This window comes from Macaca fascicularis, chromosome X (assembly GCF_037993035.2).
Source record: "Macaca fascicularis isolate 582-1 chromosome X, T2T-MFA8v1.1".
Lineage (NCBI taxonomy): Eukaryota > Metazoa > Chordata > Mammalia > Primates > Cercopithecidae > Macaca > Macaca fascicularis.
Window position 1 is genome coordinate 145,865,751 of NC_088395.1, and position 13,757 is coordinate 145,879,507.

The 13,757-nt window shown below is 35.2% G+C and overlaps 1 protein-coding gene across 19 annotated transcripts in view; it reads right to left on the reverse strand.

Annotated features, from left to right (window-relative positions):
- The window catches only part of MCF2 (MCF.2 cell line derived transforming sequence), a 95,487-nt gene that overhangs the window by 19,491 nt on the left and 62,239 nt on the right, over positions 1–13,757 (reverse strand). For 10 of the 19 annotated variants that reach the window (XM_005594726.4, XM_065538726.2, XM_065538724.2 and 7 more), the window contains 7 exons: positions 13,249–13,440; positions 11,837–12,008; positions 7,265–7,302; positions 3,831–3,919; positions 1,782–1,848; positions 936–1,051; positions 748–817 (listed from right to left, as the gene is read on the reverse strand). In XM_005594726.4, the coding sequence (XP_005594783.3) occupies positions 748–817; positions 936–1,051; positions 1,782–1,848; positions 3,831–3,919; positions 7,265–7,302; positions 11,837–12,008; positions 13,249–13,440 (744 nt within the window). Of the gene's footprint in view, positions 1–747; positions 818–935; positions 1,052–1,781; positions 1,849–3,830; positions 3,920–7,264; positions 7,303–10,194; positions 10,243–11,836; positions 12,009–13,248; positions 13,441–13,757 lie in introns of all 19 variants that reach the window. The other 9 variants (XM_045383254.3, XM_065538725.2, XM_005594718.5 and 6 more) reach the window with 1 other exon arrangement.

A 13,757-nucleotide genomic window follows, 5' to 3' on the forward strand; every position in this document is an offset into this window, starting at 1 on the left:
ATAAACACTTTGTGGGATAAGATATCTATTTTGAAGCTTTCAAAAATCACCTCTATTGAATAAACTCATAAATCAAGACAAAACTAATCTTTCAGGAAGAAGAGAAACTACATAAGCAGAGAAGCATACATGAAAAATATTCTAACAGAAAACTCTAATGAAGGAGAGTATGATCACTAACTTGGAAAGTCAATGGTATTAACCATACTCCGGACACAGAGGAATGGGCCTCCGTAATGCTTTTGTTGAATGAAAAGAACTGACAGCTCTCTGTTTCTATGAAGTTCCTGTGATAGATGCCTTGGTGGCTGGAAGTCAGACTGGATCCAATTCTAAAACTTTACATGTATTTTAATAAGACAAATATTATAAATAATAAGGTGTTTTTTAGGCAAAAAAATTAACCAAGCCCCAGATAGTTTTGTTATGATGATCCCAACTCTTACATCTTCATAGCCAGGATTGTCCCTGGATTACTAGGATTACCCAGGAGTCAGTGTTCAAGAGCTGAGCCACTGAAGCATTTGATACCACAGAATGGAATGGGCATTTTTATGCTCTGGATGTCCCAGTGCTTTCATTTCTGCAGCAAAACTTGGTTTGGTATTAAATACTCACTGGAGTAATGTACCTTCTCCAAAAACATAAAGACATAAAGTACCTATCTCGTCGCCAAATCTGTTCTTATAAGTGCATTGCCAATTTGGTGGTGCATATTTATATATTTAAAAAAATAATTTAACTAACCCTTTCCAGGAAACAAGGTCCCACGCTTTCTGGAGCATGAGCGCAATTTTCCAGGCTGCTCAAGAAAATGCTGTGAAAATTTCAGAGAGAAAAAATTACATGATTTTATGTGAAATATAATAAACTGGTCAAGAGAGCACTTTAAATAGTTTCATAAAAAATAAATATTCAATTCAGCAATTACATACTCATTATGGAATTCATATATTTCTGCCATGTTTCCAAAGAGAACGTCCTTTTTATTTCTCAGGAGAGGTGGCATAAGATCAAACATCTCTGGATTATCCATCTCCGCTCTATAACCCTACCCAAAATAAATACATTCATGCATTTTAAAATATTTACATGCACATTTGGTTGGGCTACTAATGGTGTAGGTACAGCAGAATATTAGGGGATTTGAAGGTGAAGTTGTTTGAATTTTAATTCAATTTTAATTCAATTCAAATCTCCTACCCAAAGTTATCCATGATTTTTTTTTTTTTTTTTTTTTTTTTGAGAAGGCAGGACAAGGAAAGGAAGTCAAGGTTTTCCAGTCAATAGACAGAATAAAGTAATAGCTCTTTGGCCTTCAGAGTAGCTTGTAGTGTAGGAAACAAGATAGAAACCAAGATAAAAACAGATTACAGGTCATCAGCTTCTCCTTAAATTGGCAATATGTGTTTAGGTTTTTTCAGACCAAATTCGTATCACGACATTTTTGTCAAATGACTATTTTATCCCATTCTCAGTTTTTTACATCACAATCTCTAAATAGCACCCTGGAAATAACAGTAACAATCGGCTGTATCCTTAAGAGAACATTTTCTCTTCTGTAATAAACTCTAAATCAATCATTTCCATTACTGAGGGAGAGCCTGAATGTGCACGTTTAGCCAACATGCTGCATCCAACAATAAAAGAAATGCCCACTGCTGCCATATGACAACCAGGGAAGGAGATGGAAGTAGAAGATTGTCCCTAAACACCTTCTAATGAATGTAGCAAGGGTTCATTCGGGAAAAGAGAGGGCAAATACAATTTGAATAGCTTACCAACAAAACAGTATACAGTTCTCGAACATAAACTCTCTCAGTCTGTATCAGTTCATTTAGGACGTGGCTGAAATGAAAAGACCATATTTATCAGTTATTTTATTACTGAGATCTATATTGCAATGTTTCAAGTATTATCATCATGAGAAGGTAAAACTAGCTAATGCATAGGAACTATCAATGGTTTTTGTTTTAGCATCAAAATATGAAACTACTTTTATGGTTTCTAGAATAAAAACTATATATATAGTCTTATGGGTGGTTTTTATTCATTATATTTATATTCATTTATATATATATATCTCCTGCTTTTTTCATATATATATATATATGCTCAAGGGTTACTATAAGCTTTAAAGAACTTTATTTCTAACTCACTGAGATTAGGAATAAATTTACTAAAAACTCACAATAACTATTCTTAAATGTCTGAGGTTTTTATTGTTTTGGGGTAGCATAGTTTATGAATTTTAATACCCTTTTTTCCCTAAAAAATAAGTATTAGCATTTTAGGCACTATTTTTCCCTTTTCCCAGTAATGTTCTGAAATTTTCTAAGGGAGGCAGTAGATTTTTTTTTACCATGTCTCCCAAAGTGTAGGTCATAGTTATATTTCATATATATATATATATATATATATATATATATATATATATATAAAATTTTTTCTTTTTTTTTTTTTTGAGATGGAATCTCACTCTGTCACCCAGGTTTGAGTGCAGTGGGGTAATCTCAGCTCACTGCAACCTCCACCTCCCGGGTTCAAGAGTTTCTCCTTCCTCAGCCTCCCTAGTAGCTGGGATTACGGGCGCTTGCCACCACACCTGGCTAATTTTTGTATTTTTTGGTATAGACAGGGTTTCACCATGTTTGTCAGGCGGATCTCAAACTCCTGACCTCAAGTGATCTGCCCGCCTGGGCCTCCCAACATGCTGGAACTGCAGGCATGAATAACCACGCCCCACCCATTTCTGTAATAATTTTGTTTATTGTCTCTGGAAAATAAAATATATTTTCTTTTCAATGTGATTTCCAATTGACGTCATATTTAAAACTCATTTCCCTTGTCCCCAGTATAAGTAACCTATTTGATTTTAAATTATACTTTTGACTTTTTTTTCTTTTTCTTTTTGGATATTAAAGCATTTAACATTTGAGAGCTTTATAGTATATGTGTGTGTGTGTGTGCGTGTGTGTGTATATATATATGTATGTATCTCATACACACATATGTGTACCTACAACTTGCTGCAAAATGCTTGCTAATTACAACTCTGTAATATAAAATTAAAAAGTTGAATATTCTTATGTCTAGAATATTAATATACCATTATAACAGTGAACAAAACCATTATTAACATCTATTAAATAACATTGTATAAATCTGTATAATCCTTTGTAATTTTTGATGTACCATTCTATTCATTTTGTATACCGAAATTTGCTAAGAGAATAGATCTTAACTGTTCTCACCACACAAAAAAAATGGTAACTATGTGAGGTGATAGATGTGTTAACTAACTTGATATGGTAATCATTTCACAATATATACACATATCAAAGCATCACATTGTACACTTTAAATATATGTAATTTTGTCAATTATATATCAATAAAGCTGAAGAATTAATAGATAAGGTAATTACCATGATTTGATCATTATACATTGTACACATGTATCGAAATTTCACACTGTATTCCATAAATATGTACAATGATTACGTGTCGATGAAAAATAATAATAAAACTTTTTGAAGAATGATAAACAAAAACCTCCATTTTATTTCAGTCTGGGCAAAAAAAAAAAAAAAAAGAGGATAGCAACATTCTGAAAAAGTTTAGTTAATTTTCTTCAAATCACATAAACAGGCCATAGGTTGGCCAGGCCTAAAACCTGGACTTCTGACACCTAAACTAGTGCTCTTTTCATCACACCCAGTAAAACCCCATTCTGTGAACTCAAATTTCTAATTACATTGGCCTTGAACACTGAACCAGACTCCCACAGTTAGATGTGTATATGAGTTTATATTAATAAATAAAGGATACTTCTTTAAGACATCCAAGCTATTGCCATTGTCCAAACTGGAGGATTGACCAGAACTTCTCTTCTCCTGACAATCATGCACCACTTCAATCTGAAATACAGCAAATAAAAGTTAAATTAGCATCTCTGTAGGTATAATTCTTCTTCAAGGCTATCCAGCTCAAATTAAGTTTATTCTAGGTCCTAACTCTGAAGATAAATTGAAAAATAAAACTATGATATTTTTCAAAATAACTTTGATACATACTAGTAAAAAGTGATTTGAGTTGCCTAAGAAAACAGATTTAAGACACTAATTAGAACTTATTTTATGTATTAACTCTCTATTTATTTGGCATTCTTGGAAAATAAGGTTGATTCATAAAAAGTTAATTTTCTAGATAACTAAAGTGTATTCATTGAAGAACCAACCATCTTTTTAACCATAGTGATTTCTGATGGAAATCTTTCTAGAAAATATTACATGCATCCTTGAATTCTTTAATCAAAGGCACACAACATAACTGATCCTTTTTCTTTATTTTTTTTTCTAAGATCTGGGGCAAGCTAGAAGATCCTTTTCCTAATGATTCAATGGCATCATCATAAGCTTGAACATGATAAAATCTAATGATGTGCTGCAGGGATACCTGCAGAACTCTATTCTTTCTTGAAATAACTGTAACCTGTACATCTCTGTCTCTACTCCCTGCCACATGTTAGTTTTTATAAGTTGCCTCCCTAATTCTAAGTGATTGCCTTATTTTACAGACTCTAAAGGACTTGGACTGGCCTACTGAGTCAACTGCAAAAGATTTGTGATGATTATTTGTTCTTAAGAAGCATTTGAAGTGTATTCCTGGTATCCAATCTCAGCCGTATTGGACAGCTGAGCTTGCCAAAAGCCTGACCCCCAAGTAAATGTAACATTGCTTTGTGACAACTAGAACCCCAAACTAAGTACAGTATCTATCAGCTAAGTATTTCCCCAAAATGTGACCTACTTATTACAAATGAAAGAAACAAACATGTATTACGACTTTCTATATATTAGGCATGCACAATCCTAGGTGCTTAACACATATTATATTTAATGCAAACAGCATTTAGCAAGTGATGGCATTCTTTTCCTCATTTTAAATATGGGAAAACTGAGGCTCAGAGAGATTTTATAACATGTAATACTACAGAATTTGGCATTCACGCTGTTTCTTTCTTGAAACCAGAAGTTGTGGCTGTACCAAATAATAACCAGGCCTGGTATATTAGTATAGACCATTCACTAGGCTGCTATTAATTACATTAAAACTTAGAGCATTATCATATGCCACGCATGTTCAAAGTGCTTCACAAATATTAGATTATTTTGTCTTTAACTCCATGATGAGAGTGTTCTATTCTTATGCCCATTTTATATATGGAAATTGAGTTCCAGAGAACTTACCCAAGTTTATAAAGCCAGTAAGTGATGGCACTGGGATTATAAGCCAGGCAGTCTAGGTTTACAATTTGTACCACTACGCTATACTGCCCCTTAAAAATATGTTCTCATCTTTATTTACCACAAAAAACACACGAAGAATATGTGGGGTCTTGGGGACCGGGAGCAGTGGCTCATGCCTGTAATCCCAACACTTTGGGAGACCAAGGCGGGAGGATCACCTGAGGCCAGGAGTTTAAGATCAGCCTTGGCAACATAGCAAGACCCTGTCTATCAAAAAAAAGTGTTAAAAATATTAGCCAGGCATAATGGCCCATGCCTGTAGTCTAAGATACTCATGAGCTTGGGGTGGTAGGATTGCTTGAGCCCAGGAGTTTGAGGCTGCAGTGAGCTATGATTGCACCACTGGTAGTCCAGCCTAGGCAACAGAGTGAGACTATGTCTCAAAAAAAAAAAAAAGAAAGAAAGAAAAAGAGAGAGAGAAAAGAAAACGTGGGATGTTGTAGCTATGATGAGTCTACTTCTTTACAAATATCAGACTATCATGGATAGCTGAGAAGAAAAGAAGCTTGTATCTAACAGTAAATAAGTATATTGGGCACAGTGACGCACACCCGTAGTCCCAGCTACTCAGGAGTCTGAAGTGGAAGGGTGGCATGAGCCCAGGAATTAGAGGCAGCAGTGAGCTATGGTTACCCCTGTGAATAGCCACTGCACTCCAGCCTTGGCAACATAGTGAGACCCCATCTCTAAAAAAATTTAAAAACAACAACAAAAAAGAATGGGTATCTTTTCTGAGCTAACAGCCTCTGCATGGTCCATTAGAATCTGTCCTGTGTGTTTCATACTTGTAGGACTGGAATTGCTCACGAAAGAAAGTTTCTTCTGCAAAAAGGTGCAACACTTATTTACGATTATTGAGGTGATGGTGGGTGATGGTAAAAAGAAGCTGGAACATATACAAGATGTTCTATAGAAATGATTCTAACCTTGAGCCAGGACTTGAGAAACAGCTCATACTGAGAAACTGGCATGTCTGGGGATATGCCAGTAGTACAGTGAAACACAATGCAGCAGCAGCTTTTTTTCTTCTTCTTTTTATTATTATTATTATTATTATTATTATTATTATTATTATACTTTAAGTTCTAGGGTACATGTGCATAACGTGCAGGTTTGTTACATATGTATACTTGTGCCATGTTGCTGTGCTGCACCCATCAACTCGTCAGCACCCATCAACTCGTCATTTACATCAGGTATAACTCCCAATGCAATCCCTCCCCACTCCCCCCTCCCCATGATAGGCCCCGGTGTGTGATGTTCCCCTTCCCGAGTCCAAGTGATCTCATTGTTCAGTTCCCACCTATGAGTGAGAACATGTGGTGTTTGGTTTTCTGTTCTTGTGATAGTTTGCTAAGAATGATGGTTTCCAGCTGCATCCATGTCCCTACAAAGGACACAAACTCATCCTTTTTCATGGCTGCATAGTATTCCATGGTGTATATGTGCCACATTTTCTTAATCCAGTCTGTCACTGATGGACATTTGGGTTGATTCCAAGTCTTTGCTATTGTGAATAGTGCCGCAATAAACATACGTGTGCATGTGTCTTTATAGCAGCATGATTTATAGTCCTTTGGGTATATACCCAGTAATGGGATGGCTGGGTCATATGGTACATCTAGTTCTAGATCCTTGAGGAATCGCCATACTGTTTTCCATAATGGTTGAACTAGTTTACAATCCCACCAACAGTGTAAAAGTGTTCCTATTTCTCCACATCCTCTCCAGCACCTGTTGTTTCCTGACTTTTTAATGATCACCATTCTAACTGGTGTGAGATGGTATCTCATTGTGGTTTTGATTTGCATTTCTCTGATGGCCAGTGATGATGTTAAATAGTCTTTCAAAGACACAATATTTGTCTAGCGAATAAAACATATGGTTTAAGGCCCATACCAACTATGCAACTAAAGCAATAAAGTCAATTTTGAATTAATTAATGATATTTACTTTTAAGTTGCTCTGATTTTGTCTCCAAGTCTTCTTCCCTGGTAGAGAAATATGAAAGAAGAATTTCAAACCAGAATTAAAGTCAGCACTTTTAATAAAAATACGTATATATTTATTAAATAATTTGAGTTAATATTCCAATATGTTTATATTAATATTTTAAAATCACACTATAGAAGATAATGTTTGGTTGGACTTACTCACATGACTTCATCTTCTTATTGAGCATGGTTTTGCTACGTATTCACCCATTCTCTCATTCATCAAACATTCACTTACTTGCCAAGCATTGAAGTAGGTGTTAGTGCTCACAGTTATTTGCAGATTTAATATTCATTCTGACACAAAAACATTTAATGAAATTGTAGCTTATTGATTAACTCAATCAAAAAGAATTTTGAAAAAATCTAAGTTTAATCTACTAATTAGAGCACCTACACTTATTTGGCACTTTCTACATATTGAGCACTGTTCTAAGAGCTATGCATGTATCTTCTTTTTAAATACTCAAAATCATCCTAAGAGGTAGGTAACAACTTCTATCCCTATCTTCTAGATAAGGAACTAAGGTTAATATCTTGTCCAAGAAGCAGAGGTGGTATTCAAATTCATATAATTTACTCTCAGAATGTTTCTAACCACCATATAAACATGTCCAAAGCATGATAAAATGTTAAACATGCCATCAAAATTCAAAGCTTTCATCTTTATTTTTTTAATGTTTAGTTTCAAAAGGGTGAGCCACTGTATTATTAAGCAAGGAATCCAGATGTTCCTACAAAGCCAAAGGCATGGTCCAACCAAAGACTCGATTGTTTAGATCCTAATTCTCAGGGCTGCTGAAAAGGCTGTTACTCACACAGGCTGCCTGAGACTCCTCTCTCCACGAAAGGAACAAACCTTTTGTCCTTCCCTCCTCAGCAGGAGCCAGTGACAAGCACACTCAGGAAAACGAAGGCCTGCTGTGTTCTCTAGACGCCATACTTCACTTTCACTTACTAAAATATATTTTCTATCTAAACTTCAAGTTTATATAATCGTTTATATAAATATGTATTAAACTTAGTGGGAATTATACAAAATTAATTTCTCAATGAATACTAATACGCTCCACTTTAAAGAAACCTGTTCTACAGAGATTCAAACTTATTTCTAAAGGTAACTTAAGAGGCAATTATTAGTTTTGCCAATTAATTCTTTGCAACTACATTAAGAGGTACAAAATAAATATATGCACAACTTAGGAGAAACGCATCTTATTCTTCAAAGCAAGGTAGATGTATTCATTTTTTAACAATGTAAATATATATAAAATGATTGAGCACCTACACCATATGCTAAGCTCTGTGTTTGGCTGTGTTTGGGGATACAAAGACGAATTGCACACAGTTTCTGCCCTTATAGAGCTTAGTTTAGCAAGAGAGACAGAAAACAGACAATTCCACTAAAGCCAGAAGAAATTTGGGAGTACTTGTTATCACACAGCATGAACACCTAAGCAAACAGGGGTGCAGGGAAGGAGAAGATGTGGGGAGGAAAAGCTTACCTGAAGGAAGTGGCTTAGAAATAGGAAATCTGATGGAGGAGTAGAAGCTAACATGTGAGAAAGGAAGAGGAAAGGAAATAGTGTTCCAGAGAAAGAACAGTGTATGTAATGTCCACAAAGTAAGACACCTAGGAAAGGGAAGAAAAAGTGGGCAGGGTAAGCGGAAGAGACAGAAAGACTGTCACAGTTGCCAAGGCCAGGATGATGTTAGCTTGGATTAGGAAAGTGGCAGTAAGGATAGCAGTGGGGATGAAAAAAAAAAAAAAAAAAGTGAATTGATTCAAGAGAGATGCTTAGTAGGCACAAATCCACAGGATATAGAATTTTTGACCATTAGAGGTAAGGTATAAGTGGGGAGGAACCAAGGTCCCAGGCTTGGGCAATTGGGGAAATCACAATGCCATTCACCAAGATGAAGAGTAGAAAGATTGCAGGAGACATGAGTTAATCTGAGGTATGTTGAGTCTGAGTTGCCTATGGGAAATTCATAAAGGCAAATTATAAACAGAGGTCCAAAGCTTAGAAGAAAGATCTAGGCTAAAGATACAGATTTAGGAGCTCAAGCCACATTTTACATTTTATTCCTTGCTGTCAATATCTCCCATTCTCAATAACTACACTCTATATTCAATGTTAATTCTACAAATATTTATTACATCTTGCTAAGTGCCAGGCCCTGTGCTAGGTGCAGAATTATATTTGATGCAAAAAGAAAAAAAATAAAATAAAAGCAAAGAACAAAAAAACAGTTTGACTCATTTTTATGAGAAATTAATACCTATGTTTTGAGTTGACCAAATTTTATATATTTGGCTTAGCGATTAAAAGTCTTAAGAAATTGTTTGGAATGGATTGTTACAATCCCTATTACTCACAGAGCAATTAGGTAAAATGAACAAGGTTTGTAGCACAAATAATGTTTTGATTTAGTTTACAAAGCATGATGCATAATGGATAAAATCATTTATCCATCCATGTCACTTATTTATTAAGCTGCATTCAACCTCATAAATATATTAGGCAGTCTCAAACTGAAGCAAATCCAAGCTACTCCTAACAAAAAGTTGGATCATGAAGTATCTTAAACAAAAGAAGGCCTGATTCATTTTAGCATTGCCAATTGCTTTTCTTTATTCTTTTTTGGGGGTCACTTTATGAAAGACATTGAGTTTAGAAGCATAATCTACATTTCATATAGTCATTTTCCAAGGTAAGCACAATACGAAGAGAATAATGGATGGTTATTAAGAAAAACAGGAAAAAGTTACTTGCAGGTAGAATGCAAGAATGAACTGCTGCTGTTTTTAGATGCCAAACTGGTTTTTCACAAGTACACAAACTCAGAAAAATGTATTGACAAAAGTAATATTATAAAGATGGGTACCTTTTGAAAAAAGTTTACATGCTTGAAAGAAAGAGTATCCAACTCCCACTGCAGAAGGAAATTGTAACGCCATTAAATAAGAATATCAGGAAAAAAAATGAAACAATACAAAACAAAATGTGCTAATGAGTGACTAATAACTTGCATGGATCTGTAACAGTCTCCTCAAAACTCCGTTCCTCAACCCAAGGTGTACCACTTTAAGAACCTCTACGAGAAGTTGAAGTTTTAGAGGACAATTAAGCAAGCAGCTTTAACCAAAGGAAAGGACTAGTCCAGTTTATCAAGTATTTTTTTATAGTCCTCAATTTTTTTTACCCTATCTTTACAATAACCTGTTGGAGTCAGTAGGTATTATCGTCCTTATTGTCCAGGTAAGGAAACTGAGGCTAAAGAGGCTAAGTGAACTGTTCAAGGACACACAGCCAGTACATTGAGCCAGAAATCTAACCGAGGTCTGTCTTCTGCTCAAGAATATCAACCTATTTCATTTTTATTCTCATAGCTATTGGGTTTTATCCCCTTATTGCTTTTTATGTTGTTATCTTTACTCTTTTTCCAGTAGTTTTGATATTCCTTGTATCTTTGATATATCTTTGATATTGTGTTTGACATTGCTTATAGTTTTATTTATAAATATATTTATATATTTCATAAGTATTAAACATGGAACTTTCATAATCTTAGCCTAGTTACCTGTTTTCATCACCTTTTGAAAATCTGACCCATGCTAGATATAAGCTATTATTTTTATGCTCATTATCGTTGGTTCAAGCCTTCTCTGAATTCCAAAGCAGTTCTCCTACACTAATGAAGCTTCTGATTCTATTTAGATCAGATAGACCGAATTTACTCCCATCTTCGCCCATTCCGCTTACCTAGGGCCCTAAAGACCAAATTACTCTCCTCTAAGAAGACCCGAAGGCAGCTCAAGGGAATCCCTGAGCCATCCATATCCAGAGCAGTTCAACACGTTATAAGGATAATTATTATTCCCATAGAACTTAGAAAGAAAATAGATCTTACATGGATAAAGCTAGGAGATTAAAACTAGAAAATGAACTCTGTAACAGTAAATTACCAACAAAATTATTCTATTTAACAGCATTTATTTAGAAAAGGCAATCCATTTTATTATCTAAGCCATTCACTTACTGGTAGCTTATAAGAACCAAGTCATATTTCACCACTATGCAATATATCCATGTAATAAAACTGTATGTACTTGTACCCCCAAATTTATATAAATAAAAAAGGACCAAATCATTGCTTATCTAGAGTAGCAGTAAATATGTGTGTGTGTGCACACACACATGTGTGTACTAGCTTCATATACTTTCCTTCACCTGCTGAAAATAAATGCAAGTTTGATGTTGGTAAAATTTTCATACAGATTTGCAAGGCAGGAGTACTCAGTACTGAGATGTTCACAATTCCTTGTACTGTACTATATTACTACTATGTTTTACTACATACAATAACCTCAATCTGACTCTTGCCTTGCACAATATAAATATGACCAAAGATGCTAAAGTGAAATTTTCATCTATCCGCATTGAAGAATAAACTCAGTATTCACATCAAGAGTAACAATATAAACAATAGCAAGAGAAAAAGAGACAGAGAAAGTAAGACATTTTACCTTGTTTAGATGAAAAAAATGGTGTTCTAGATGTGATCAAATTTTCAGGTGTGGGTACCACAAATTGGATTGGCCTCACATGCTTATGTACCAGGTTCCTGAAACCAGCCTGCTGGTTCTCAAATATGCTTCGAATGTTTTCAAGCTTGAGTTGTATAGTCTTCATTTGAACCTGTAGGTTGCGTAAGAATTACAGGAAATATTTTCTGAAATGAAGTCGATACAAACCCCATTACATTTCTCAGACTCCGATGGTCAAAAAATAATTTAGAGTTTAAAAGATAACAACAAGAAATTTAGAAAAATAGCAAAACAGATTAATGTTTTATGTTCACATGGATATAAAACCAAAATCTCAACCAAAACAACCTGGAGGAAAAAATTACCAAGAAGCAGTCATGAAATTGGTCACTGCATAGAGCGATTTGCCCTTCATTGGTTCATTGGCTGAATCAGATAATGGCTGGGAAAGAAGGCATATTGCTCTTTCCTGTTTAGCATAAGAAAGCCACCAAGTTATAAAAACAATCAAATGAATAACATTGGTATAATATTTTGTTACATTTTATCCTGTAGGACACTCTTGTTATAGTCCTCTATGTTGCAACAGGCTCCTCAGAGCCACCAATGGATAATGCACATTTGTACCTCTTCTAGATGCTTTGAGGAAGCTAGAGTTAAGCTTGGTTGCTTCCAGAGAATCACTTGGCTATTGCCATGACTACATTTCCGATTTCTTGGCATCCCCTAGGATATTCTGCTAAGCATGGGTCTAGATACTGCTCCAACCTTAGAGTCAACTACACATTTTAGCAGCAAATAGCATCACAAATACTCTTATCTACAATGTGGATAATCCTTCATGTGATTTCCAAGGGGGCAGTACTGAACTAACCTATAGCTCTCCACCCTGTTAACAACAACTTCTGCCTGCTCCTCCTTCTCCAAGAAGACCCAAATCCTATCTTTATGCTTTCATTCTCAAACTGAGTAGCAAGGCCACATCATCCACAGAGCATCTGCTGATGGTCACTGCAGCACAAAGGAAGGATGTTTGGGGTAAAGTACTCTTGACATTCTTGACATGGACCCAACATTCTATTATAGAAGAGCTTTGGGGCTTTCTCCAGTGATGCACAACGAAATATGTGTGAGAACACCTAGCACATAAAAAGAGTTTTAAAATAATGGATTTGGAGCTCAAAAAGGAAATTATTATTCCTCATTAAGTAGCAAACATATGCCATTGAATTATTTGATGCTTGACAGTGGCACTACTATCACCCCTAAGAAGACAATGTAAGTGCAGTTTGACATAAAGTTAGCTGTGAGGTAGTAAAACTCCTCCTACCCACAGTACTGCAATTATAACTTTCTTTAAATGTTTATTTGAAAATTTTAAAAGCCTCTACCTTAAGCTCAGGAGATAATATTACATCAAATTCATACTGCAGTGTTTCAGGTTCATAATTTATAAAGGGTAGAGCCATTTCAAGAAAATTTTCAATGTCTTGGAGGGCTTTCTGAGCATCTTCTTTAGACTGAAACTTATCTATTTCCTGATTAGCTAGAAGACATTCCCCTTCATCACAGCATTGACGAGCCTGGTGAAAAAAATCAAGAAGAAAAAAATGTGAATTAATAAAGATAAAACATATTTGTCCATTAAGTGAGTGGTTCTCAGCCTCTGGCTTCTGTGAGTCAGAATTGCTTTCAGAGCTGTTAAAAAAATAAAGATATCTGGGTTCTGCCCCCAGAAATTCTGATTCAGTAGCTCTGGGCCATAAGTTGGGCATCTATACTTTTACAGAGCTCCACAGATATTGCTGATACACAGCCAAGGTTGGGAAACACTGCATTTATTTCACAACAATGAATTTATTCTGCAGCAGAAGTCTGACCATTTTCTCAATACTAACAC